Source organism: Polyergus mexicanus, unplaced genomic scaffold (assembly GCF_030449975.1).
Source record: "Polyergus mexicanus isolate NDT 795.1 unplaced genomic scaffold, iyPolMexi1.0 SCAF_7, whole genome shotgun sequence".
NCBI classification, from domain to species: domain Eukaryota; kingdom Metazoa; phylum Arthropoda; class Insecta; order Hymenoptera; family Formicidae; genus Polyergus; species Polyergus mexicanus.
The window spans coordinates 3597314-3624328 of record NW_027223327.1 but is presented as its reverse complement, the minus strand read 5'-3'; the positions used below and the strand labels follow the sequence as shown (position 1 = coordinate 3624328).

Sequence of the window (27015 nt, the reverse complement as noted above, 5' to 3'; positions counted from 1 at the left end):
GGCCGTGTACCTAATGTAGGCCTGGCCGCGCGAAAGGGCGGACAAGTCGCGTGCGTGTTGCGTCGAACACGTTCGCTTAATTCCACCACTGATTTACGTACTGATTTACGTACTGCCGCGTGTCACACGACGTGCATATATAGGTACGCACGACGGCTTTATGCGTCGCCAATTTTGTTCCGCGCGCCAAATGTCACGCAACACACGAACAAGCCGCGCCAATGCGCGGCTCTCTCGAAAATGTCGTAATCTTAATTAAAAACAGATTGAAGCATGTGCGAAAAGAGCTTCCCACTATGTTACCGGGACGAGATTGATAAACAGAATCAGCTGTCAATCTGAGCAGGTGGTGTTATGAGTTTATTTTAAGCATTATTCTTTTACGAGTCACTGTCACTTTATCGCTTCTTATCGCTTCAATCTTACGAAGAAAATATGACTTTATAGTGAAATTTACGTGACAAGTTATAATTATTTTAATGCGTGATATAAAACACCTGGTCTTCTGTATAATTTACCTTTTGAGAAAAATTAAATCGCCGACACTGGCATTCGGGTATCTTCTTTTCTTTTTTTGCGGACGACCGGAAGATATTGCGACTCGAGAAGGAGCGAATGACAGATTTCGCCGCACCCTGTTGGTATCGAGATTACGTGTATTGTCACGCCGATTGGCGTTGTGTAGTTATGCCAAGTTTATACGTCTATCGCTATAACAGGCACGACACGACCGACACGTCAAAGAGAGACTCGATATAGTCGCTCCCCTCGTAGCGGAACGCTGCAGGCACATGGGCGGCACGGATTCAACGGCAAACCGGGCCCACCGGCATTTTGAAACCGGTCCCCGCGATAGGTCCGGAATGACACCTACGCCCTTACACGCGGCTGGCGAAATCGATCGAAGCGCAGCGAATTTTGTTGACATGCCGATTTCCGTGTCTAATCGGCACGTGTCGGTTTCTGCGGATTTCTCAATAGGTGTGAGATAATTGAGGTTCTTCTGCATTTCAGACGCAACATGTCAATAAATTTAAACATTTTTTAAATAATATTTATTTAAAAATAATTTTTATTTATGACATTAAAAGAGAAAAATTATAAAAAAGAAATTTTATACATGTAGATTGAAAATTAGAAAGATTGGTTGAATATTTATGTATTTAAATTAAATCGAATGGTCTGAATAAAAAAATCGCAAATATTATGAATTAAAAATTGTCACAGATATTAGAAAAAAGCATATGAAATGTTAGGATAATTTTTACATTCCCACACGATTCTGAAATTTCTTTCTAATGATATTGTATTAATTTAAAAGGTATCATTAAAAGATATCAATGAAATCGATGAGATGCAAAGTCCTCTCCAATGTATACATATACAACTTTCGTTGAGAAGCTTAATTATTTTGTCGCGTATCAGAATATATATAATTTTTATCTCTCGCGATCACGAAAGCGAAACTAAAGGATGTGAAGAGTGGAAGGTTTCGTGGGAATCGATTCAACGCTATACGATCGTCGTTAATTCCCATCAAGCATCGCGAATATGATACTAATCCGGCGATCGGTCCCGAAGAAGAAACGACACGGTCCAGTGTGTTTCTTCTTATTTCAAATGAGACCCAAAAACATCTTAATCCGACAAGAATGGGCGCTGTGACGGCTCCTACATTCAGCTGCATCCACGAAAATGTAACCGACACACACTCTTGCTCGTCTCTATAATCGATAAATCCTCGACTCCTCGTCACTCCTCGCCATTTCTCGGCGTCTGTAACTGATATCATGCTATCGTCACTGATATCATATCCGTGCAAAAAGAATATGTCATAAATCCTATAGAAGGGTGCTAGTCATTTAATATTCGGTTAAAGGATTTTTTTTTCCAAAGAATAAAAACTATATTGATTTTTACTATGTTTCTATAAATTATACATCGGGTTTGACAATTAATTAAATGCTCAGATTTCAATTTTTATTCATTTAAAAAAATTATACATTTTTTTTTATAAATACAATTTGTACAATATTATTTGACAAGGAACAATTCCTATACATTTATGGATAAAAATTTTTTTTTTTAATTTTTAACTGGGAACAAAATGATATTTTAATTCTCTACAGAGATTAACGCACATAATTGTAATATCTTTAAAAATGCTCTTGACACGTGCTCCAAATTTCTACATCGTGAAGAATCGTGTAAAAGAATTTTGGGCGATTACTTACGCTATCTTTTGGCACACAAAGGCTATAATCCTTTAGGCGCCTCTAATTCTAACGTTAAGATTGAACGTTTACGCCTCCTTACGTGCATTATCATAAGAATCACTCCCTTATTCGTTCTCGCGTTTTGTGAAAGATTATTGTGAAAGATGCGTGGGAAGAGATAAAGAATGACGATATAAATCTGGCTTTGCGCGATTCAATTGAAGCGCGATAGATGTTGTCGTACAGAGGCTATTGTGTCTTTCTCATAATTTGCGATTCAATGAAATACGCGAATAAGTTAGAAGAAGCAAACAGCGTTGATTTTTCTGTATTATAAGACCCTGATATATTTTCTTCTCTTCTCTCGCTTTTTTTTTGTTCTCTTTTCGATTTCATGACAAACAAAAATATTGTGTCTATGTGCAGGCGAACAAATCTTCTTCCTTTATTCCATTCAGCTTGTGTATTGAATATTTGTTATTGATTAAAATTTACTGAGTATTAAAAAAGATTTTCTTTTTGACATTAGAATTTTAGAACATCTTTTGAATTTTCGAATCAACCGCTTGCCAGATTATTGTCTTTGACTGTCGCTGAGACTGTCGGATCGAAGAGTTTTTCTCGATTAAACGCTACGCCGGATAAGGCGGCTGTAGCTTTTAATCTCCGCCTTAAACGGGATAATTAACCGTCTCTGCTCACTTAACGGTAAAGTACGATATTTCAGGCCGGCGCGCTACGGCATACCGTATATTCTGTATCTGAAGGCAGTGCAACCTCTCTCGCGCCGCCCTGTACGTTGCCCGTGCATTACATACCTTGTAATTTTGTCCAATTAAAAGGGGCCGATAGCGCCGAGAGATGCGGCACTCGCTCTAGAGACCGCGAGCGCGTTCCTTTTAGCGCCGATAATTGCACCGAGCCCTCGTCGATGGAAGAAAATGCAGTACGCGCAGTAATAATCTAGGCGAGAACAACGGGCATCGAAGTATATCTCGGAACCTTGATGAACGTGTCTGTAATCACGAGTTTTTCAGTCTAATTGATTTGCTTAATTGGAAATATTTTTAAGACAAATAGCCACGAAAGCGTAGAGTTTTTCATGTAATATAAAGATTATTTCATTTAAGATTTACCATCAATGAATTTAATATTTCAATTTGTAGCGTATTATAAATATGAACAATATATACCATATATATATATATATATATATATATATAATATACAATATTATATATGTGTGTTTAATTCGATTATAAAATATTAAAATCAAGCAACATCAATTTTTGAGAATCAAAGATGATCCGCAGGTTCGTTCTTATTTACATGCGCAGTAGTTGCGTACCGTGATCGATTAAAAAATGAAGTAATGATATAGTCGTTAAATAAGCATTACGGCCGCGCATATAAAATTCGAATAATCTCATAAATTATTATAAATTGGGATCGCAATAAGTGATTCCTAGCCCGACAACAAAGTTGCAACGGAAAAATTATCTCCCGATGCGCAGCGTAAAGCGCACCTGCTTCTTTCTTGCACGCACCACATTGTGCACCGTCTTGCGCGATAAGAGAATCCAATTTAAACGACAGTCTTATAATTTTATATAGAGCGAACAAGCAATAAAATTCATTTTCGTTGAAGCTCGATCGAGCGAGTGTGCCCGTGCCCTATAATTAGCCAGATAGAATCATCAAAATTCAAAAGTTATATGATAATCGTGCAGGCACACGTTCATTAACGTCTTCGGCACAATAATAATAATAATAATAATAATGTAGCGGCTAACAAGATAATGATATATAACAGCGTTGCTACATCCGGCAGAATGTGTTGTCAGAGCTTTTCCTGTCGATGGCGCCTACTATATCGAACAAAGATTATATGACAATTGTCTCTTTTCTTCCTCACATCATTACTTTTATAAATATATATTATTATATTCTGAGCATTCAAATTCTATATATATTATAAAAATAATTGAAATTTATTGACTTGCTGAACATTTACACGAAAAAAAAAAAAAAATAAATAAATTTGCATTGCGTTCAAGATGAATCTTTTCAAGATGAATTTTACATGATTCTTGGGGTAAATATCTGTTAGCACGGAGTTAAGATACGACCTCACTTAGTGCTCATTAATAATGCGATTATTAGGCGCGGCGCCAGCGAGGCTTTACGCTATTTAGATCTTAACCTAATTGGCATGTAACAATCAGCTGTGTTACGCGAGCCTTCACTTTTCGATGCATTTATCTTCTTCCTGGCGATGCCACCCGTAATTGTTTCGCTCTGTTTTCGTTCTTGCGTGAAGATCGCGCTCGTCGAATAAATTTTTACTCGTTGCCGACAGCTTTGACTTGTTACACCCACGTGTGCATCGAAATATACAAATGTCACACTCGACAAATGATACTTCTACTCGAGAACTTGGAAGAGGGAAATAATTTAATTGCCATTTGATCATCATTAATTTAGAAAAATTCTTTCTTATATTTTACTTTATTGTTTTATAGCAACAGCTAAACTAATAGCGAATTAGCTCGCACAATAGAATAGAGTTACAAATTGTCGTTGAGTAGTAATAGAGATATTGGAAGTGTTTCCAATGATAATATTTTTCGAATGATAATACGATCTCGATAGATATTATCATTGTTTTATTAATTAAAATTTTTTCTTTTTATTTAAGATACGATATTTTATTTTTTGAGAAAAAAAAATCGACGGAATATGGCGAAAGCAACGTTATGGAAAGGAGCTCGCGCATGATATATTCGCGTGGGTGGTAAGTCGCAACAGAATTTATGAATCAATGTTTTTAACGGTAGAAGCGAAAGGCAGGGCATATAACAAGGAAAGGACAGGTAACATAAATCGCTCTTGGAAACTTTCATTGGACATAATTGGATCATAGACAATCGCGATCGACTCGTCATCTCGACGGGCGAAAGTAATCTCTTCGTCAAAACTGAACGATCGCCAGGCATTGGAGTGGACTTTCCGCGATTGAAAATTTAGGACAGGACGTCTCCCAAGAAGAGACGCGTGAAATCAGGACGTGCAATTTATGGAACGAGGAGAAAGGATATCGGCGATCGGACCGGCGCGCGATCAAGATCGATATCTTGCACGTCAGCTATTCTCTCGCTACCGTATCGATATAACGCGTCTTTTCTTCTCGCGGCTGTTTTCTAATAAGATTAAAGAGAGCCGGTTATGTCGACGTATGTACGAGCCAACACTGTAACAAACAGATCGTAGCGTTTCCAATAATAACGATCGCAACTAGACCGCGGCCTAAGAGTGTAACGCTAAGCTGTTTTGAAATATCGAACAACCGGATAATTGCAATCACAGGTGGCTTTGCGAGCGAGATCAGAATTTTTATTCATGAATTTTGCAAGTGGATGGTTATCGCTCGGCTCTGACAGCATGCATTGACGTACTATCGAACGGATCAAACAGTTCTGTAGTTTTTCTTCTCCAATAGATTCAAATGCAGATTATTGAAATCGTTTAAATATAATATTATTTAAAAATATATTTTTTGAATAATATGAAGAGAGAGAAATATAGTTATAAATACAATACATAAAAATATTTATTTAAAACGCAATAATCAACAATTTTAATAAACGAATATTAAAAATCGAATATAAAAATTTTCAGATCATGTTGAAACTTGTTGTATTTTTAGTTTGCAAATTTATTAAGATTTCGTAGCCCGTAGACGTCATAAATGCGTTTCTAGTCACGTATCATTCGTCTAATAATCGGTTGATCGAATTACGAACCGCAAGGCGACTTGCACTACTGCGAATGCAATGACGATGATTTGCATACAATCGCCTTACACGACTTGACGTAGCATTTTCTCGCAGTTTTAAACGCTACGTTTGTATCATGGATCAACTTCCTGAAACCGGTGACATTTATTGCGTTAACTCATACGATCCAATGATTAGTCCCCTTTCAATTTCGAATTATTATTCTCCTTACGAAAATATTTGAGAGATTTACGCAGGTTTCGTGCATAAATGTTCTAAGGCTATATATTTACTCATAACTGAAGAAATAAAATATATTTATCATCATCGGTATCGGAAAAGAAAGATTTCTTCTTATATTTGAGTATGACATATATAAAATTTTAAGAACGTAAATTAATTAATATAATAAATGGCATATCTTTAATATATAAGCAACAAATATATAAAATAAAATAAGTTTTCGAAACTCTCTCGGTAATTACGAAGATACTAACTATCGAAATTATAGCGGGGCCCAAATTGAAAGTTATCTAAATTATAATAGATTTGAGTATCCCTCTTTTTTTCAAGATTGATCGTATCCTGACGGAGTTCACGTTCGGAGAACGTTACGCGAAGAAATGGCTATAAATCTGCTGGATCGACATTGATCGCGTCCATAAATCGATCGACTTATTAAATCAATTAAATCGATTTATTAATTTTGACGCAGAAATCGCGCGGCACTGGCCACCATCTCTCCGGGATGATTGATTTATCGGCCTTAATCAATTTCCACGCCGAAAGTTCCGCATGAATAAGTAATTTCTCTCCCTGCGTGGTCCACGGCTATTAGCACTCGATCCGAATACGGATATTATCCGGATGACTTTCGGCATCGTGATACACAGAGCGTACTGCTATATTTTTCAAACATGAAAATCTCTCAAGTGGTGGAAGAATCGTTACATTAATCTTCGAACGCATGGCTTCGTAATGAAGAACTGCAAGGACTGTTATACGCGATTCTGATAAATTTAAAAAGTAGCTTAAAGATTTTACTTCGGTAAGAACAACAAAAAAAAAAGAACAATAAACGCGTGCATCCTGCATCAATTTGCTGCGCAACAATATCTAGATAATTATGAAGCAACAGACATACAAGTGTGATGCGTCAAAAATCGCATTGTCAGTATATGTTTTAATAATTTTTATATTTTTTTCGTAGATGTTTTTTTCCAAAGTTTGGTGGATTGTATAATATTATTGTGTGGTCCAGTCGTAGATATTATCTTCTGATTTTTATCGATGATCCCCGGACTATGTTTACACACATTATGCTTGTACGTCTTAGTCACGATCTTTTATTGTCGCGAGATAACGACGGTATATAATGCACGGCGGCACCGATCGTATTCGAGGGTCTCGGCAATACATGTCGATGACTATCTGAATAGCACTCGACTGTCTTTGAGTGCTCCAATTTGTTTACTGACATGAGCGAGTATCACCTTGATAGAGACCTCCCGTCAAGATTAAGTGGCATTCAAAATTCTTAAGTCGCTTTCAATTTACGGGCGGAATGGAAATTCATAGCCTTTCTTTACTGGAACGTTTACGAAGATGAACTTTAGATTAAATCTTGAGATTACATTAACATTTAATTTTTGATATGCTGGTTATTGATGTTTTTGTGAAAATAATTTATATTATTATCTTTTTCATAGATTTTTCAAAAGTGTAGATTACCATCAGCTTCTAATATTTTTATGCTTAAAAAATTGCTTTCGATGATTTTGATTACTGAGAGAATGAATAATAATCAAGTGATGAGTCTATCACCATACGATATAACTGATGACATATCAAATACAAGATGATTAATATTGTAATAATCGATAAACGCTAGATTTATTATTTTCTTTATTTTAAAAATTATTAAATTATGATAATTAAAAAATATTGTCAACGAGTACATATATGATTACAAACAAATATAATAATATTTTTATGAATGCCTTTTGTTCAAAATTCGTTTTAATGTAGAAAATTGCGAACTAAGAATATTATGTCTTTAAAATTAACGATTGCTGTGGATGTACCTTTAATCGTCGAACTCTGCCAACTCTGCGGGATGCCGTGCCTCGAGTCAAGCATTCCTGACACTCTGAAGTGACTGTCGGAACCAGAAATGAAAGGAGAAAGAAGGAGAAATAGAAGGAAAGCGAGAATTAAACCGAGAAAATATCTAGAGTTCCGTGGTGATGAAAGGACACGTTCGTCATTCCCGCCCGATATTTGCGGACCATTGTCCAAAATCAACATCACGTAATAACGTGTTGGCCAAATGTAACGTAGAGTTCAGGTTCGCCAATTGGTATTCCCGCTTGGTACTAAAATAAGATTCGCGCGAGATAGTTCAGTAAGCTATTTTATCTGGCAATGCATGATTTTAGTTATATTTTTTTCGTTTGCCATATTATCGCAGTAGCAAATTAGAGTCGTTTCACGCTCTGCGTGTTGAAAATATTTCGCGTGACGAGGATGAATCTTACACGAGAATGCAATGCGGAAATTTCAAAAGGACCTCCGCTCTGGTTTCCCCCTTCGCATCACTTTGGTCATCGTATTCGTTGATTCCCTTAATAAACTTTTTATAATATTGTGCCATTTCGACGTCGAAACGACACCTCGTAAATGTCACTATGAACATATATCTAATATCTTCGTAAAATATCTTTGACGTCACAACGCGAATCTTGTTAGGTTTTTTAACTAAAATAATATTAAGATATAATATTAAATGTCTGTTTCGTATTTTTTCCGTTCTATAAAAGTGAAATTTTCATAGAATTTGTTTTAAAATATGTCGATTGAAAATAGATTTTAATGTAATATTATAATTTTTTTAATAATTTTTATTTTAAATAATTAAAATTCTTATAACTTAATTATAATATATTTGGATATCTAAAATTATCAGAATATTCATATATTTTACTGCTTACATAAATAATGAAAGAAATAATTATTTTAATTGATTACTTAGTCTTTAATAAAAAATATATCTTTGACATATTTATTTCTATTTGATTCGTAAAATTGAAATATTTCAAATAGGATTATAATTAGTATACAAATGAATTATTATATTTTACACACACATTAACTATTTATAATTTAGCAGAAGAGAAACAGTTTACGTGAATATTTTTATTTCTTATTTTAAATACAATTTTTTGTCCATCTCTCTTCATATACTACTGTAAAATATACGCGTGTAGCAGAGCGTAAAAGCTAATTCATGCAGTTTCAGTTTCAGCGACATCGTTCAGCCGTTAGTCAAGGAAGAATTACGGAGGCAGACGAAGAAATCACGCGAACAGGATCGACGATGTGCGAGTACGTGCGAAAAGTCGTCTACGACGGCGTCTCGGCCGTTACTGGCCAGCGGTTGAGGAAATAAGAATGCATCTCTGTTGCAATCTCTGACGGAAATAGTAGCCAGACTACAGACCAAGTCTCGTTGTACGATATTTTAAGTGATATCAAGTTATTAATATCACGCGGTAGATATCCTGTGCCTAAATATATATTTTTGGCGTGAATCCAAGTCATCTCTGGCCGGTTTTATTGCGGATAGGGGAGGGGGATTAATGTTTTACCCGATAATTGGAAACCGTGTGGATTTCTCGCACGGCCTCTCGGTATATCATGTTTGATAACTTTAATTTGGCCTCTTGTCGATGTGTACCTAACACATATCTCGCTTTTCGCAATACGTTACATGCTTTCGATATTTTTTCAGAAAACGCATTCAAATTTCACATTTCGATATGTTGCTCCAAGTTAGCATTTTTTCTTTGTTTCTTTTTTATTTTGTCTCTTGTATCTTCTGTAATATTACCATGATTTTATTTTAAAAGTTAATAAGTTGATTAAATGAAAATTCATTATTTTTGGCACACGAGACAAAACTTGTATATATGTATAATGATACATTTAGCTATAAATTATTTACATAAGCTATATTAAAAATAAGATTGAAAATTAAATGAAGAATAACACACACGATTATACATGATTAATATAAAATTTAATATACATTAATACATATCGTATCTTTTGCTTAAAGAAAGAAATCATATATTTTAACTAAAAGTAAAAACTTACGCGCACATCATATCTATTTCTTTACACAATTATTTAAATGATCAATCAGATATTTATCGGAATGCTGATCAATCTCTCGTAATTAAATGAGAGAGAAAGATTATATCCCGTGAGAAGGAGAAGGTCAATGGTCTATCAAAAGACGGTCGAAGAACCCTCTTGCGACAGCTTAGATGGTGGGAGGGTTGGTAGTTAGTAGCCGAAGAAGCATCTGTTAGCGCCAGGCATTCACATGTAAATCAAGCACCACTAAGAAAAATAAACAATTGGAAACAAGCGTGCAAGACGAACCTGACGTACGGGAAGATGCGCAAGCAAGTTTCTGCTTGGAAAAAAGGACAAACAAGATCCGACGTTGAGTATAACACTTTAGAGAAAAGGATGCGTATGAATTAAAATGTTTGCAACACCATTGTCACTCGATCCGTCCGATTTCTTTGAATCATTTCCATATCGAAAAAGTCATAGTAATATCAGTCTGTAACGTTAGTCTGTAATATGTTGCATTTTTTGTTTTGCAAAAGACAATTTATTGCATTCGGCGATGATTTCGAATAACATTAAATGTATTATTATACGTGCACGAATGTCGGTCAAGTTGAATAGTTTCCAATTCGCGGTTTGGATGCTTTTCAACGCGACATTATGCGAGACTTATTATAAAGGTACTTGAAGGAATCTTTACCATATTATCCGATTTAAGAATTCCTAGTCATTTTTTTCTCACGTAAAATTTGAATTTGAAATAAGCTTCTTGAGTATTTTATTATTATAGATTGTACTAGAGTAAATTGAAATACTCATATTTTATTGTGTCAAGAGCAATCTCGATAGCTTAATAATCAAGTCACGCAAATAGCACAGTCGAGGAAAAAGATTAAACGCTCGCCGAAATCGGACTCTAATTACCTGAAGAGTAAGGTCACGGCATTAAACCACCTCTCTACGATCGCGCATGTATCGGTGGGGAGGGGAGGGGGGGGGGGAGGGGAGTTCGGTGAACCCACATACTATCAATCTTGAGACGTAATCGTCGACGTTTCATTAGAGCGGCACAATGTAGCTGTGCGTGAACAATTTTCGTTCATGTTCTTCTCTCTCGTACAAATATAACGGAGCTGCGCTTAATTCACACATAATATAATTCGTATCCTCCTAATTTCGACTTGTCATTATTTATTCTTGCCGTGTTTCCAAATAAAGCGCAGCATGCCGTCCGCGCTTCTCGTATAGTTCGGCGGCAATCTCGTGTTTTATCTCATTAAATCGCCGTCATTATCGGCGCGCGGGCGAAAGAGAGAGCAAGCACTTTAAAAAAGTCAAAAAAGAGAGAGAAATAGATAGATCGAGGTGGTAATTGCAGGTGTAATACGTTCCTCGTTACAGACGATTTATTCGTTTCTTAGATCGCGATCGCGATCTGCTCGAATATTTCAGGTCTTGTTTGGTTCTTCGCTCCAGCTTGCGTTTCCGCCTTTTTCTTGTTTAGCGACAAATTGATATTGTATGTACAATATATAGCGGCCAAAGCAGCAGCTGGTCTTTACACCTTCGTGTTCTTCTCGTGCGATTGTATTTTAATAATACTAAATCTTTGTTACTTATATAGATAATTTTAATTACACTCGATATATCTTGCTTTAAGATATTTTCGTTCACCTGTCGGATTTCAGTAAAATATTAAAAATGTTGTTTATTATATAAATAATTTTATATATATTTTTCTCTGTAAAATATCATCTTTCGTATAGTTTAAATAATTACTAACTTTGCAGCTTTGTGTTTATCGAGAACGCGTGATGTGCTTGAAAAATTACGGATACCGATATCGATAGTAGCGTCGAGCGCAAGCAAAGGTATCAATTTTGTCGAGTCGACTTAATAAAATATCAAGAAGGTCTTTTCTCTTTCACTTTCTTCCTCGTTCTCTTTCTCTCTCCCGGCGAATCCTTTTCATCTAAACTACCGGGTATGAGATTAAAGCGAATTCATTGAGAATTCTTGAATCACGTTTGCCCCATTCCCAAGAGGCACTTGTGCCCACCAATTACGAGAGAGGTTGCTTTCATCTACGGTTCCTCCCGTACTCTCCTTCCTCATCTCTTCCTTGCACCGCGAAGGTCACGAAGATACGCGCTCGAGCGCAGTTATGGGCTTGGGAAACAACAAGAACGAGGGGAGACAACGGTGGGAGGCATCTGGGCATCTGAACTTTGACCTAAACTTCTTCACACCGCGACCCGGGAAAGGGAGAGATAGTATATGATTTTTTTTTTATATTAATCCCACGTGAAAAGTCAACATATATTGTAATCGAGAACATATTAACTGTGGGTTTCAATCGGACTTTGTAACGTTACGCTATTTTGTTCGTTACGTTATTAAAACGCTGCAAAAATCTATTAAGGATCTAAAATTTTCAAGCGAGTGTGTTTAAAATTCTCACTTTTTCTTCGAGCTCAATTCAATTTCAATATTACTAAAAATATCGAATGTTGCGTATGTATGTATGTCCGTCTGTGTGTGTACTTAATATTTATAGAGAATAATTTGAAGAGGTTACTGTGCATAAAACTTGGCATAAATATCGGTATAAATATAAATATTAGTTATTTGCGATGAAAAGAGTGGAGTAGAGGTGGAAAATGACGTTGACCTAATTTCAGATTAGTAACTGTCGCACGAAAAGCCACAGAGAGAGAGAGAGAGAGAGAGAGTGTGTACATGTTTCATTTGATTTGTGTCACAGTACCACGAAGACAAGTTGTCCAAACAATTCAACTTTTTGCTATCGTTATGTTGTAGACCGCATCTTAATTAGACTATAACGTATAAGCATAATAAATTGGATGAATATTAACGAAAATTGCAAATCAACAGAATGCTAATTATAAACCCAATGTCACATTAAATAATTTCTATTACTCATTAAAATGACATTCATATTTTTCTAAAAATTTTGGATTTTTTAAAGAATTTTTAGATTATACGATTTTATAAAGTATGTTTTCACGTTACATATTTGTTTTATTTTCACTATTTGAAATATTAATATATATTTATTGATTTTATTAGAAGATTTTATCGACATTTCTGTCAAGTAAATTGATTGCCTAATAGATTTATACAAGAACTTTATCTAATAATTGGCTATTACAAGCGTTTACGAATCATGAAAATAATATTTAAAAACATCCAATTTGCATTATATAAAGGCAAAAAGAGAAAAAAAAACCGCTCAAAAATACACATATCTTATTTTGGTTTATTTATTCTTACGAATAATTTTCTTACACATGCATACACTCAAACTCACATAATAAAAAACAATCAATTTTTCCCTGGAAATCCGTCGTAAACATTCGTTTTTACAGTCGAGGAAAATCGTGGATGTATGAAAGAAACAAGCAGCAGCGCGAGGAGGGACGGGAGGAGAAGAACGGAGGTAGGGGCGAGTATGTGCGCTTTTGCCCGTTACGAGAGAACGTGCGCCGGCTTTCGTGCCACGCCGAGATAAGTGGTGTATGATTTGGCGATGATTGATGGGGTCGTGGGTCAAAGTGATCAGCGGCGCTCCGGGCGCCTCGGCTCACCTGACTCCTCGGCGTGGATCTGAAAGTCTGGAATACTGGGGGTTCCCCTGACTTCTCCCGTGTAATACGCTTTAAGTCTTCAACCCTCTTCCGTCTCCCTCACGCGGGTTTTTATTGTTTCGATGTTGAATACCGGCATAAATTTAGATGTATCGTTAAAAATTCAGCGATTGTAAAAGATATCAACATTCGTAGATAATAAAGAAAAATCTTGCGGATATGAGTTTATAATAATGTATTCAATATCCATCTGCAATGATTAATTACTCAATTGTCAATTATAGATTTGTAAAAAAATATATATCATAGAATTCGATAAAATGCTACTCGTTAATACACCTTCGACACCGCTGAATAGTTTTATAATTATATAGTTTAAAGTCATTTAACAACTTTGTCCCTAATGCGAGTTGTTTACGCATATCGACGAGAGAAATGACCTCCCAGTGAGAAAACAAGCAAAATAGAGGCTTATTTTCTATAATTCTTTTTCGGTCCCGCGCGTTACGAAGCCTGCGCGAGCAATGTCGACCATATTAATTCGAGATAATCAATTTGGGCCTAATTGAGGATTACGACGAACCGCTCAGGGATCTCTCGATCTCCCCATTTTCCCGTCTCTTCCTCACCATCGGAATGCAGACGACCGCGGCGTTAATAGATTAATTTATTATGTTAAAGCCCTCAAAGACACCGCTCGATTTTGTAGCTCGACGACATATTATTATCGTGTCATGGTCATCGTTAAAAGAACTCCACGAAGAACTGCAAAACTTTCATTGATAAAATGTTAATTTTGTCGCAACGCATGTTCAGGTATGCATAAATAGTGTGGGAGACATCAGATTTATTATATATATTTTTGTTTTAACATGTTTATAATTTTTTTTTAAGAGATGCAAATATATAACAGTAATTAATAATATTAATACACACAGATGATGATGATTAATAATATTAACTATAAATATTGAAGCATTATTCAATATTAATAATATAATAATGTATGTAAGTTTTTATGTTAATATTATTAAAAATCTGCATAATAATATATAGTAAATATTATTATTGATTAAAGAATGAAAGAAATAAATACAAAAAAAAAGTAATTAAAATTGATATGTAATAATTAAGGAGCCACAGATAACTAGAATAAAAATACATAATCACAATAAGAAGCATATCAAAAATTTATTTCGAAATTCATATTTTATATAAATACATTTTGTATTGTCGAATACATATCTGTTTGAAAAAATTATCGTTTATGTTTAAGGATGTAGTAATACAAACTTTTAGAATAGCAAACGCAGAGAGAAATAATTTAAGTCTATATACATATATTATATATACATATTCACATACATACATACATACATACATACATACATACATACATACATACATACATACATACATACATATATATATATATATATATATATATATATATATATATATATATTTAACAGAATAATGCATTTTTATTCTATCTTTATATACAATAGTAATGATAAATATGTATTACATCTATGAATTAATGTTGTGCATTATTATATTGTTAAAGTTTGAAATGATAATTTTTTCGAATAGTCTTATATTCTAAAAAATTATAAGTGGTAGGTTTTTTTAAGACTTTGTTATTCTTTGTTAATATATCTTATTTTAAAGATTTGTCAAAAGAAATGATAAATAAAAAAAATTACTTATAAATGAGATAGATGTATGCAAGCGATACAATTTGTACTATTCATAGATTTGGGATGGATGAATTATTTTAATTTAAAAACTTTTCTGATTCGATTTTGGATAAGCGTGAGTTCATACAAGCGTTTCTCTATCTTGCGATAGATAAACGAAATTCGCTCATGCACAAAATTTCTCGCATATTCATGTATCTAAAACAAATTATTTTTACATCCACTGTTAGTAAGTAATAATTCTTTTTCGCATTATATAAATATAAAATGATATTTTTAAAATAAAATTAAAAAAAAAAAATAAACATAATTTCTGGTTTTGACTATGATTAAAACAAATTATTTGTATAAGTATTTATAAAAATAAAATATGTCTTTATAGATACTTATATAAAATGTATATATATCTTATACATGTATTTATCTACAAAGATAAAAAATTTTACGATGAAAATAAAAAGAGATTGTAATGACTATGATATCTGAGTTCACAAAATTTACCTTGTCAAATTCGTTGTGAAAGAAGATACTCGTTGTTAAATTATTAATAATAATAATATTCTCTTGTTTTATTAGATTATTCTCCACGAACTCCATAATCTAAAATGAATTATTTTGATATTTATCGATAGTATAAAGTAACTTAGTTATACATAAAAATTTAATGCGATATCATTTTTTTTTCCAGTATAATTAGATCAAGAAATTATGTCCATACATAGTATGTGAGAGATAGATAATAAGATTAATATTAAGATATATTGATAAATTAATGTATACAATACATAGTTTCTCAAAATCTACCTTCTTTAATTGTGCTTCAGAATACACATGATTAATTATAATAATCAATGCTGCAATCGTACTGACTTCCCTATAAAAACAAAACAGCAGATATATTCGTATGTATACATATTTGCGTGATGCGTATTTATATGAATTGCGAGAATAGTATATTTTTGAAGAAATCTGTCATTTTACCTGGGTTTTATTTCTTCAAAATTCTGTAATACATACTCAAGTAGTACATCGTTTTTTACATGTTTCATAATCATCATAAGAAATCTATTAACACGGTCAATGTCTTGGAATTTTGAAAATATATCTTTCTGAGAAAATTTGAGATCCAGATATACTTGTAGAGTTTTTGTATTCAAATATTCTTGAATGGGATTAGGATGTGCAATGCAAGTTAGAAATTCTAAAATTCTATTATCAGAATCTAAGGCCCATTTTTCAAGCATTGTCGACCAAATACCGTTTAAATCTTCCTCTGCCTTTATACCATTACAGTATGTCCATTGTTTCCACCACGGTAAAAGTCTAAAGAATACGAAAAAAAAGAAATATTATATAAATATTTAGAGCATGGTATATATAATTATAAGTTATTATTTCTAACATATTATTTAGCAAGCATCGCATAAGATACAAAAAAGATATGATTGTAACAAAAAGATTATTAATAAAATTACTTTTCAGAGTGGATGATATGTCGCTCCAAATTTTGTTTGGCCATTTGTATGCATTTGGGATGCTCGATAATACATGCCCATTTGGCGACTTCTTGTCTTAAATATTTAGTAAGAATGTTATCTTCAGAATGTTCTTCATATCCAATCTGTTCAAGGACTCCATCCAATATTTCTTGCATGCTTTTCTAAAAATTGATTAAATAATTATAATTGCACATTTTGAATATTATACATTATTTTTTATTTATTATTAAAAAGTATAATGTAAATTAGAAAAAAAATTGTTTTTAATAAGTAATTATAATATGCTTCTAATATTTAAATTTTACAAATTCCCGGTTTTTTATAAAAAATTATGATAAATTTTTGAATAACAATACATTTGTAACAGAGATAATTAGTACATATCCTTTTTAATAGATTACTTTCTCACTATCTTAAAACTAGATGTAACTTTTTTTTTTTAAATTAGCATGTAATATAATTTCTATATTCACAATTTAAGCAGTATTAACATTAACGTGAGGATCATTTATTATTAACATATAATGTTTAACATCTAAAAATCTAATAAAAACATATTCTTTTATTGACGAAAAAATTGTTATTATCTACCTTGACTAAATCGACTCTTTCGTCTAATATTGGAAAGATACTTGACATATCTTCAAGAACTTTGATCATAGGATACCATGCCACATAATCTGTCTCTTGCGATAAATATTTCGCGAGTTCCAAAAATATATCCAAATCGAGTTGGCCTATCGATAGGAAATAATAGGCGTCGTCGATGATTTGAGCACGATTAAGAACATGTATTTTTGCATAGTTCGCAGAGTTCAAATATTTCGCAATGCTTCGCCAGTTTTTAGGTTCATAATTGACCCGATAATATCCTATGATACAATAAATACATTTTATGTATTATTAGATTTTTTTGATGGAATTTATTAGAAGATATCTTTAAATATCTTGTTTATGTTCAAAGTATGCAAAATGTATTCAAAATTGCTATATTACTATAAATAAGAGGATATGAACATTGTATATTATTTACTATAAAATTATATTAATTCATCAATTAATATTTACCATTTTGTTGTAAGTTAGCTATTATCCATTCATCGTCTCTGGAAGCTAAAGGCAAATCTATAGACAGAGTAAGATTTGATTGTGCTTTCCATTTATTGTACATTTGCCAAGACGTGTTTTTGTATACTATAAAATCTGAATCCGTCTGTTTAGTTATAATTACAGGTATGAACCAATTATCTTTGCCCAAGTTCTTAATATTTTCTATCGAGATTTCCAAATATTCAAAATTAGGTTGTGTAATCTTTAGCACGGGATAATGTTTTTGCTTTGTCCAAGCACTCATCTCCTTTCTTATGTCTAATTTTTCAATATTGGATATTTTTGCTACATCGTGAGCAGTTTGCATAGCGTTCCAGAAATCATCGATGGTTGCCGAACTAAACTTACTAAATTTGTAAAAAATTATAAATTATTGACAATAAACATTACATAAATCGTGTAGATTGAAGAACATAATAATGAAATTAAAAAATTGGAAAATAAAGAAAAAATATATTATAAGACAAAAATTAAAAATATACCTTTTTTTTTTCTAATTATTAATTATTTCTATTTCTATAATACATAACTATTATGTTACTCACTGTTTGCTAAGAAATATCTCAATACCATTTTGGAATACATTGTCAGTAAGAAAATGTTGCAGCATACGCAATATGACAGGAGCTGCAAATTATATCATAAGATGCGTATACAATTAAATACGTTTATTGTATTCTAATATCCATAAGTTCATGAAAGTGTATCTGTGATCTGTGAAAGGAATGTTAATTTTAAATTTTGTATTTAAATTTTTTCTTTTTTTTATAAGATTAATATATAAATAAACGACGGAAAAAAACTTGTTTAGTATTTCTAATACTTTCGAGATATTTACATTCAAGAATTTATGGATAATATAATTATACGTTATTATAGTTGTTTAATCTTACCTTTTATGTAATAAGAAAAAGAGAAAAGTGAATCAATATCAGAAGTTTTGTTAACCTCTGATATAAGAGGCTTCATAATATCCGATCTAAAATTGTCTAAACGAAGAGATTCTTGTTGAATTTGGACTACGAATAGATCTAACACACGGAAATCTGGAAAAATCTATAAATGAAAGTTTTAATATGAAAGTTTTAATCAAATAATCAATAAATATTTTTAATAGAAAAAGCTCGGGCATATATTTTTAGCATTAAGCATCGGCAAATACGTTCGCTACTATTGCACACGGATAGCTTTTTTATTTTTTATTTTTATTTTTAGTTTTTAAGTGTAGAAAAATATAACAGAATTTAACCGAAACGATATGTGCCACTGATTGTCTAAGATTAGATATTATTGCAATTATGCGAAAATAATTGTTTATTAATATTAAATTATTTATCATATATACTTTACTTCATTTATAAAATTTCGAAACTTAAAGAATCAACTTATGATCTTAGCGAATTCACAAAAAAATTTTCTTCTTCCATTATTGAAAACAAATGTTTTCTTTAACTACGTGTAATAAAAAAAGCATTATATATATAAAACTAAATAAAGAAACAACCTTATTCATGATATCCATTCCGAGCAATGTAGCAATACCCTCGTTCAACCAGTAATCGGACCACCAGGATGGGCTGATCAAATTATCAAACCATTGATGTGTTAGTTCGTATGCTAATGTACGTGCTACTTCTATTTTATTCGTAACAGGATCTTTTGCTTTATTATACAAAATACTTGCTTCTCTAAAATTTGTTGTAAATAATGTGATTATATCAAATTTTTATTACAAGCTTGATTTCATATTCCAATTATTATACTCTAATTATACTCTGTATAATGTATTATTATATAATATATTACCTATAAAGAATAATTCTCGTGCCATTATTTCGAGAACCTGAAGTTATGATATGATAAACGTCTGAAATATTCTCAGAATATTTCCATTTGTTTACGAAACACGTTATGATGATATCAGTGACATTACTTGCGAACATTATTTCCTGATATAACATTCGATACAGTGTGGTATGAGGGAATACATCGTATAATGCAAACATCACAAGATAAGTAGACATTAAAGGAGTAATTTTGAAGTATGTCCACAGTATGTGATCAGCATCTTCAATCATATCTTGCATCGGCATGTTCGACAAAGCCGCATACTTTACATGATGTCTAACAGAGATATTAAATGTCGCTTTTAATGCTGGCTCGTCCCAACATGGAAACAATTGTCGAGCCCCAATTGCATGGAATTGTTTTGCGATAAACAACCTATTACATTTTAATAGCATATCTCATATAACAAGAAATGTTTAGCCAGCATTAGAAAAATTGTGCTGGCATTAAAAATGATAATAGAATACAAAAGATTAAATATATTATACACGGATATTATATACAGATACTGCCATTTTATTAAAAATAATATTTTAACACTTAGAATAGTATTTTATTACACAGGTACTTTACTACAATATATTCAATATTTACTCACTTTTTATTTTCATTATCATTTCTACTTGTGTAGACAGTTCTGAAGAAGCTATTTCCATCGTCATCTGAGAAATTGATAAAGCTCATGTTTAATAAATAATGTCCATTTGATAATTCATAACCGAAGTGAAAGACGAGAATATGAGTTTCTTCGTTATATGTAACATTCGTCGGTTTATAAAGTTCTAATGACTCTTTATTGACGAGGGTAGCATTCTGTACTTCTATTTGCGGCTTTTGTGCGTGCAGACTTATATACCACGTTGGACGAATAATCTTGATGTAGGCCTCACATGTACCGGAGAAGTTAAAATTTTTTTCTTCCACGTCAAAATATGCTAGGTCTAACTGGATGTTATAGTGTTCCGGTATAACGTAATACGGTAAACGAAATCCAACTGGAAAGTCATTTCTGTAATCGGGGCTAAAGAAAAAAGCTATTGCCGTTAAGTATAAGACGCTGTTTAATATCAGTCTTAACAATACTTTTTCCATACTAAGTTTCTCGTTTCAGGTATCTGTAATAACGTTTCTTTATTTAAAAAAATATAAGCATAAATAAAATATAATGCAAACTTCTTTTTATTGTACGTATCTTTTTTTAATGAAAAATAATGAGAATAAAGACAGGATCAATTTTGATTAAACAGAGATAATTAGAAAAAAAACTTTACATATAATTTATTATTATACACATCGATATGAAAAAGTATATAGATTTATTTTTAATGACTTACCTTGTATATTAAAATTCTATGCAGATTGAGATATGATCCTCGATTGAAATACAAAAACTGTAATTAGCACATTATCACCACAGGTTGTTAATGCCAAAACTATATATATCGTACAATTACGATCTTACTGTTTCGAGAGATCCTCAAAATCTAACAATCTTGGTACTTGACATTATAATAAACACGTAATGTCATGTAAACAAGCTCTAAGATCGTCGTTCCCCTAATTTATTGACACATTCAAATATCAATACATAATAGTTTAATTTAGTATTTTTGTGAAATCGTATTTCATATTTTAACTTTTTTTAACTTTTTATCTCTTTGTCGCTTATATATCATGATTTACTAATGGCTTATGGAATATTACAAGATGTCCAAGACCATAGCTATTCTTTTTTTAGATATCAATTATTATACTATTTTTCGTGTCTTTATCAGAAGTGCGTGAAAGCTTCCGCGAAAGCTCGATTTATATGTAGTGCATTTCTCCCTCGCATAATTCCCGAGAGAAATCGCGAGAGGCCCTTAACTCTCAACACCATAAATTCAAGCCGCGTAGCGTCATTAGCACCGAATAACGAGGCTTGTGTTATGGTTGCTCCAGCTGGAGTCCCGATCATGGGTTCGAAATAACGAAAGCGACGCAACCACGTCACATTCTTGGAGATCCCGAAATAAAAGCCTCCTAAATGTGGCTCATTTGCACGAAGATTCCGGCATTCATCGTGCAAAAATTTATTATTATCTGTTATAATTTTATGGTATATCTACAATCGTTTGTTACAATCTATTATAAAAATTGTATACAAAACATTACTTAAATAATTACTCGAACATATTTATATATTGTCGCACTTTCTATGGAAAATCAATTATACAATAGTTTTATTTTAAACTATCACAAACTTTTTTAATAATAGAATCTTGTCTAATTGTAAGATACTAGCATCTATGGAAAAAAAATATGTGTGTATATTATATTTTCAAGAATGTGAATATTGTATAATAAAATGGATGACTCATATTTACAAAGAAACATTGCTTATGATTTCGTAAAATTTATTTTCACCGTGTTTGGTTTTTGCAAGTATATGTATACTGTTTTATATATTATGTTTTAAATAATTTAAAACTAGATCAATATATTCGTAGCTCTCTTCCTTCTCTTCTATCGCTCTCTTCGCTGCAGCTTTCGCCCCTTTTACATACAGTCAAGTTAAGAGAGATTTTATCGAGAATTTTTATCGATGACTAAAATGCAACAAGAAGTCAATTTTTAGATAAATAGAAAATTACTAATGTAAAATAAGAAGAAATAATTTTTTAGGAGCTTTCTATATATTTAATTTAATAAAAATTATATATTTGGAAAAAGTTACTTATAATAACTTTTTTAACATTTATATATATATAAATAAAATAATAATAGTAATTAATAACAATAAGGTAAAACAGCTGATATATGAGTGGCATAACGCGCGCTGTATAGTAGTTGTTTAAGAAAATGTGTATGCGTTTTTAAGACTGTTTGTCATACGTCTAGATAAGCAAAAATACTTTAATGTAGAGATCGTGCATGCTAAAGCGCAAAGGACGATGATGCAGCAAGAATGAGTCGATCCCGTCTCGTCATCTATTCATATCGATATATGACGTGACGAGAGCTCTATGGAAATTTATTTATCTTATGATCGTCGGCAAGTGACAACACCCACGTACTCACGTACTCCTTTATTCATGCCCGTACTAACTGCACATTTGTGACGCATAATGCACTTTCTTATCGCACAGAACGTCGCTTTATAAACTTCGTAAACAGTGTTGTCTCTCACGCTGTTATAGGAATTAAAAAAATAAAATTATCATTATATATTCTGATTTTTTGCGCAATTTTATTTTAAATCTACGAATACAATGAGGATTTATCCAACGATTATGACGATTTTTTTTATCATATAAGGATTCTTCTCTTTGCGGTTAACAAAATTACGTTCACGGATACGACGAATAATTCGGATTTAATTTGAGAGAAATTTTTAGATTGGTTTAACGATGGCGTCACCGCAGTAATCAAAAAGAGACTCGCATTGCGCCCATTATATCGATGTTCCATATTTATCCGCCTTCGTCAAGTACACAGATTGGGACACCGAAATCGTGCAATTACCCGCTCATAAACGAGCGACACTAAAGAAAGTTATGCGCCCGGTCAATAAAAAGCACCGTCAATGACAAACGACAAAAAGCATTAATGGTCTTCGCGCAAGACCCGCGAGGATAATAATATATTATACAGGGTGTTCGTCATTATTAGGAGTAAACACGAAAAGCTCCGAGCTCGGCGATGAGGTCGAAAAGTAACTCGGTCAATCGGCACTTAATGATTCTCGTGCGAGATAAAAATGATATTTTCCAAACATATATCTTTATTGCATTTTTTTATAGCGTATACCGTTCATTTAAGCTTCTCGAGGAAATGTCGACTCGTATCTTTCTGCTTTGGAGAATAGATAATTTACGAAATTTTATAGCAACCGTTAACTTTATATTAATTTCTTAACTTGAAAGTAATTAACAATGTTAATATTACAAGTGCTATCCAGCTATTAAGTAAGCTTTAAATATTTTTGGATATCACTAATTTTATTTAAAGAAAATATATGATATCAAATTAATGACGAAAGAGGAAATATTTTAAATAATAAAACTACCATTAAATATTAAAGTTATAATTAGTGCTGCAATGATTATTAATTGCAATAATAATATTATTTTGACAGTAAAAAAATTAATTAAGGCACATTGAGAGCAAAAGACAGATAAATAAAAAAAATCACTTTAATTATAGAAATTTGAAATAAAAACTAAAGTTTAAATTGATTTGCAATGTCTCTTCTTTTGTCGGGTCCGATAATCATTTACGCGGGCTCCCGGCTCGATTCCCCATCGTGGTTAAAATCTCTCGCTCGCTCATCCAATTAATTGTACGCGAAATACTTCGGCGATCGGTGTGCGCGATGGCATACCGCGAATGGTGAACAGTCGCGAGTTGTTTTCCACATCGAAAGCTATTACGTGCATACCGGCTTATACCGATCGCGGCAAAGATTAAGTCGAGACGCTTTTGCCATCTCGAGTCGGCGCTCGTTGTCGATCGTCTGCCATCGCAGATCGATGATAATTGGATATGCGGATTCCGTCAGAATTAATTAAGTAAGATATAGTGAAATGTTATAAGAGAGTGCAAAAGGAAACGGGGATGAAGTAATTTTTGTTAATATAAAAACAGACAATGAAATCGCTGCAATCTCGATTAATTTACATTTCGATTCCAGCGATATGGAAAAATGTATCTTCATTTTATGAAATACGTCATGTGAATCATGTTTCGATGCAATTAGAGTCTATAATTATATTGCATACAAGTAAAACACGCGCTATCAGTTACCATAGTAAGTTTCGAAAAATTATCTTCCTTTACATTAAGACACCATCGCGTGGAAGCGGCTTAAAGGGGACAGACAGCATTCGGGCAGGTCAACAGAAGCATATTTTGCATTCGCTGGGCATAAGCAGCATTAACTCCAAGAATAGTGCTAGCGTAGGCGGCTCTCCCACATGTCTTCTTACGCGTCATACGCGCTTTATATTGAAAGAAGCGCACTCGATAGAAGCAGGTAAGGCACTCTACCGTAAAACAGAGGTGAACATAGGTTCATTGCTTGTTTTACCAGAGAATCCTGTAAGTTACTAACGTGCATCGTATTTTAAAATTGGAACAATCAATGATATCAGATAATCTAGGAATATCTTGTCATAAAACGTTTAAATATAAATTCTTTTACTAAAGTATATTTTGAAAAGGTAAAAGATAAAGAGATTATTCTATGTATGTCTCTATACATATATAATCTTCTTGTATTTTTTTCGAATCAAAAAATCATATAATTACGATATTTCCTTAATTTATTTGAATATATTTGAATATATTTGAATATATTTGAATATCATACTTTTATACCGGAAAATTAAAAAAAAATATAATAAAATGTTTAATAAAAAAATCTAATAAGCATGTATCCGTAAAAAAGGCGCATATTCTTTATATTAATTATTAAAGATAGAAATTATTAAAATGATAAAGAAAACTTCACGATTAGTTCTCTGCAAAAATATCCAATAGAGAAACAATTAAAGAGCGATTACAGAATTAAAAAATACTATGTAATTATAATTATAATGTATTTACATTATTATTATCGAAACTTCATGTACCAACGAAGCGATTAAAACATAAATTGCTCTCTTAAAATTGATATTTCTCAAACACGCGACTAAAATTAATCGACGTTTAATAAGCAATCACTCAAGATGTATCAATCATTTTGTAATCGAGGAATACCTTTTTCGTAATAAGAGGTGTCGCACTCCTTTTCGAAGAGAAAAGTAGCTCCTCTCGTCATTCTTCGTTATAGCTCGTCAGATTGTCGGAGCGGTCGGCCTCGATTAGACCTACAGAATAAATTTCTGCAGAGTGTGGGAGCGAGGCGACCGAGGTTCTCGTCTCCAATTGACCCCACTTTGCTGCAAAACTCAAGCGACTACGCGGGCAGATTTCAGTACGTATTCAGCGGGAGCATGCCTAGATTTTCGCAGATTACGCGCGGATTTCTTGCAGGTGAAGAAGCACCGTAGATCGCGCCAGTTAAATGGATTCTCCGAGCGCTTAACTTGTCAGAAGTTTATAAAAAAAAGCTACGATACATTAATAATAGAATATATATAAAATAATGCTCTCTATACATAGCGATAAAATAATGAAATTACAAAAATAATAATGTTATAAATTGAAAGGAGTATAAATTGTTTTTTATTTGCAAGTGCAAGAAACTAAATTTTTTACAACGGAAAATCTAGATTTTAAAAAAATATACATGTTATATTATTAGAATACATTGTTGAGTTTAGAATTAACGTAAATGAAAATTATGTTTGCGAAACGATTCGGCGAAATTTACTTATCGCTTGTCATATGGCAAGATAAATTATCACTCGTGTTACTCCCCTCGATCATTTCATTTAGATTACAGGCTTCTGCAGCAATATTCAAGGAGTCAAACAACTGTAGTTGAAGATTTTATTGCCATTCTTGTGAATGCGAAGGAAATAAATATTTTCAAGAGAGTTGTTTCTATTTTTAAATATTACTATTACATAATATTTCACTTGATTTAACTTTTATAATCAGACATTTTTTTTATGTGTATAATTCACAAATGAATAATTATTATTCATTTCCAAATAGAAGTTATTGAAATAAATTTCAGCTTAAAAAATTGTCTTATTGTCAAATATAGTGAAATAAATTTTAAATCAAAATTTGTGACGTTATTTGTGACGTTAGATAACTCACATGGCTTATTCTATGAAAGGTAGCTCGATAAGAAAACTTTCACAAGAACTTGTAACATGGCACATAATAATTCTTCGACGTTAAAGTCTTCCCTGACGTCACGCAAAAATTAAGATTGTTATCACTATCTTTTCCTCTACATTCTTATAAGATAACAAGTCAGTCACGTTACGCGCAAATGTAATACTTAAAAGGCGTAGTGGGTGGTGGTTTCGTGTGGACAAGTCTTTAAGCGTTAATTGAGACAAGAGCCGCGCGTTGGTGGTCTAAATTCTTCGTTATTCCGGGAAAGCTATTTTAAGAGACGTATCTACGACAATTCGCCAAGTCCAAGGAAACGACGGATGGACGATGACGTGCATTGATAC

The 27015-nt window shown here is 32.5% G+C and overlaps 2 protein-coding genes across 2 annotated transcripts in view; one reads left to right on the top strand and one right to left on the bottom strand.

Annotated features, from left to right (window-relative positions):
• LOC138934916 (aminopeptidase N-like) overlaps positions 1-27015 on the top strand; it is a 106919-nt gene that overhangs the window by 58549 nt on the left and 21355 nt on the right. The gene's annotated exons all lie outside the window — the stretch shown is intronic.
• LOC138934881 (aminopeptidase N-like) lies at positions 15513-20989 on the bottom strand. Its single transcript, XM_070299031.1, has 12 exons — positions 20496-20989; positions 19856-20272; positions 19554-19737; positions 18943-19105; positions 18595-18676; positions 18008-18396; positions 17531-17811; positions 16916-17100; positions 16422-16763; positions 16245-16314; positions 15942-16040; positions 15513-15638 (listed from the first exon to the last, which is right to left on the bottom strand). Exons 1-12 carry the CDS (start codon positions 20987-20989, stop codon positions 15513-15515), a joined length of 2832 nt encoding a protein of 943 aa, XP_070155132.1.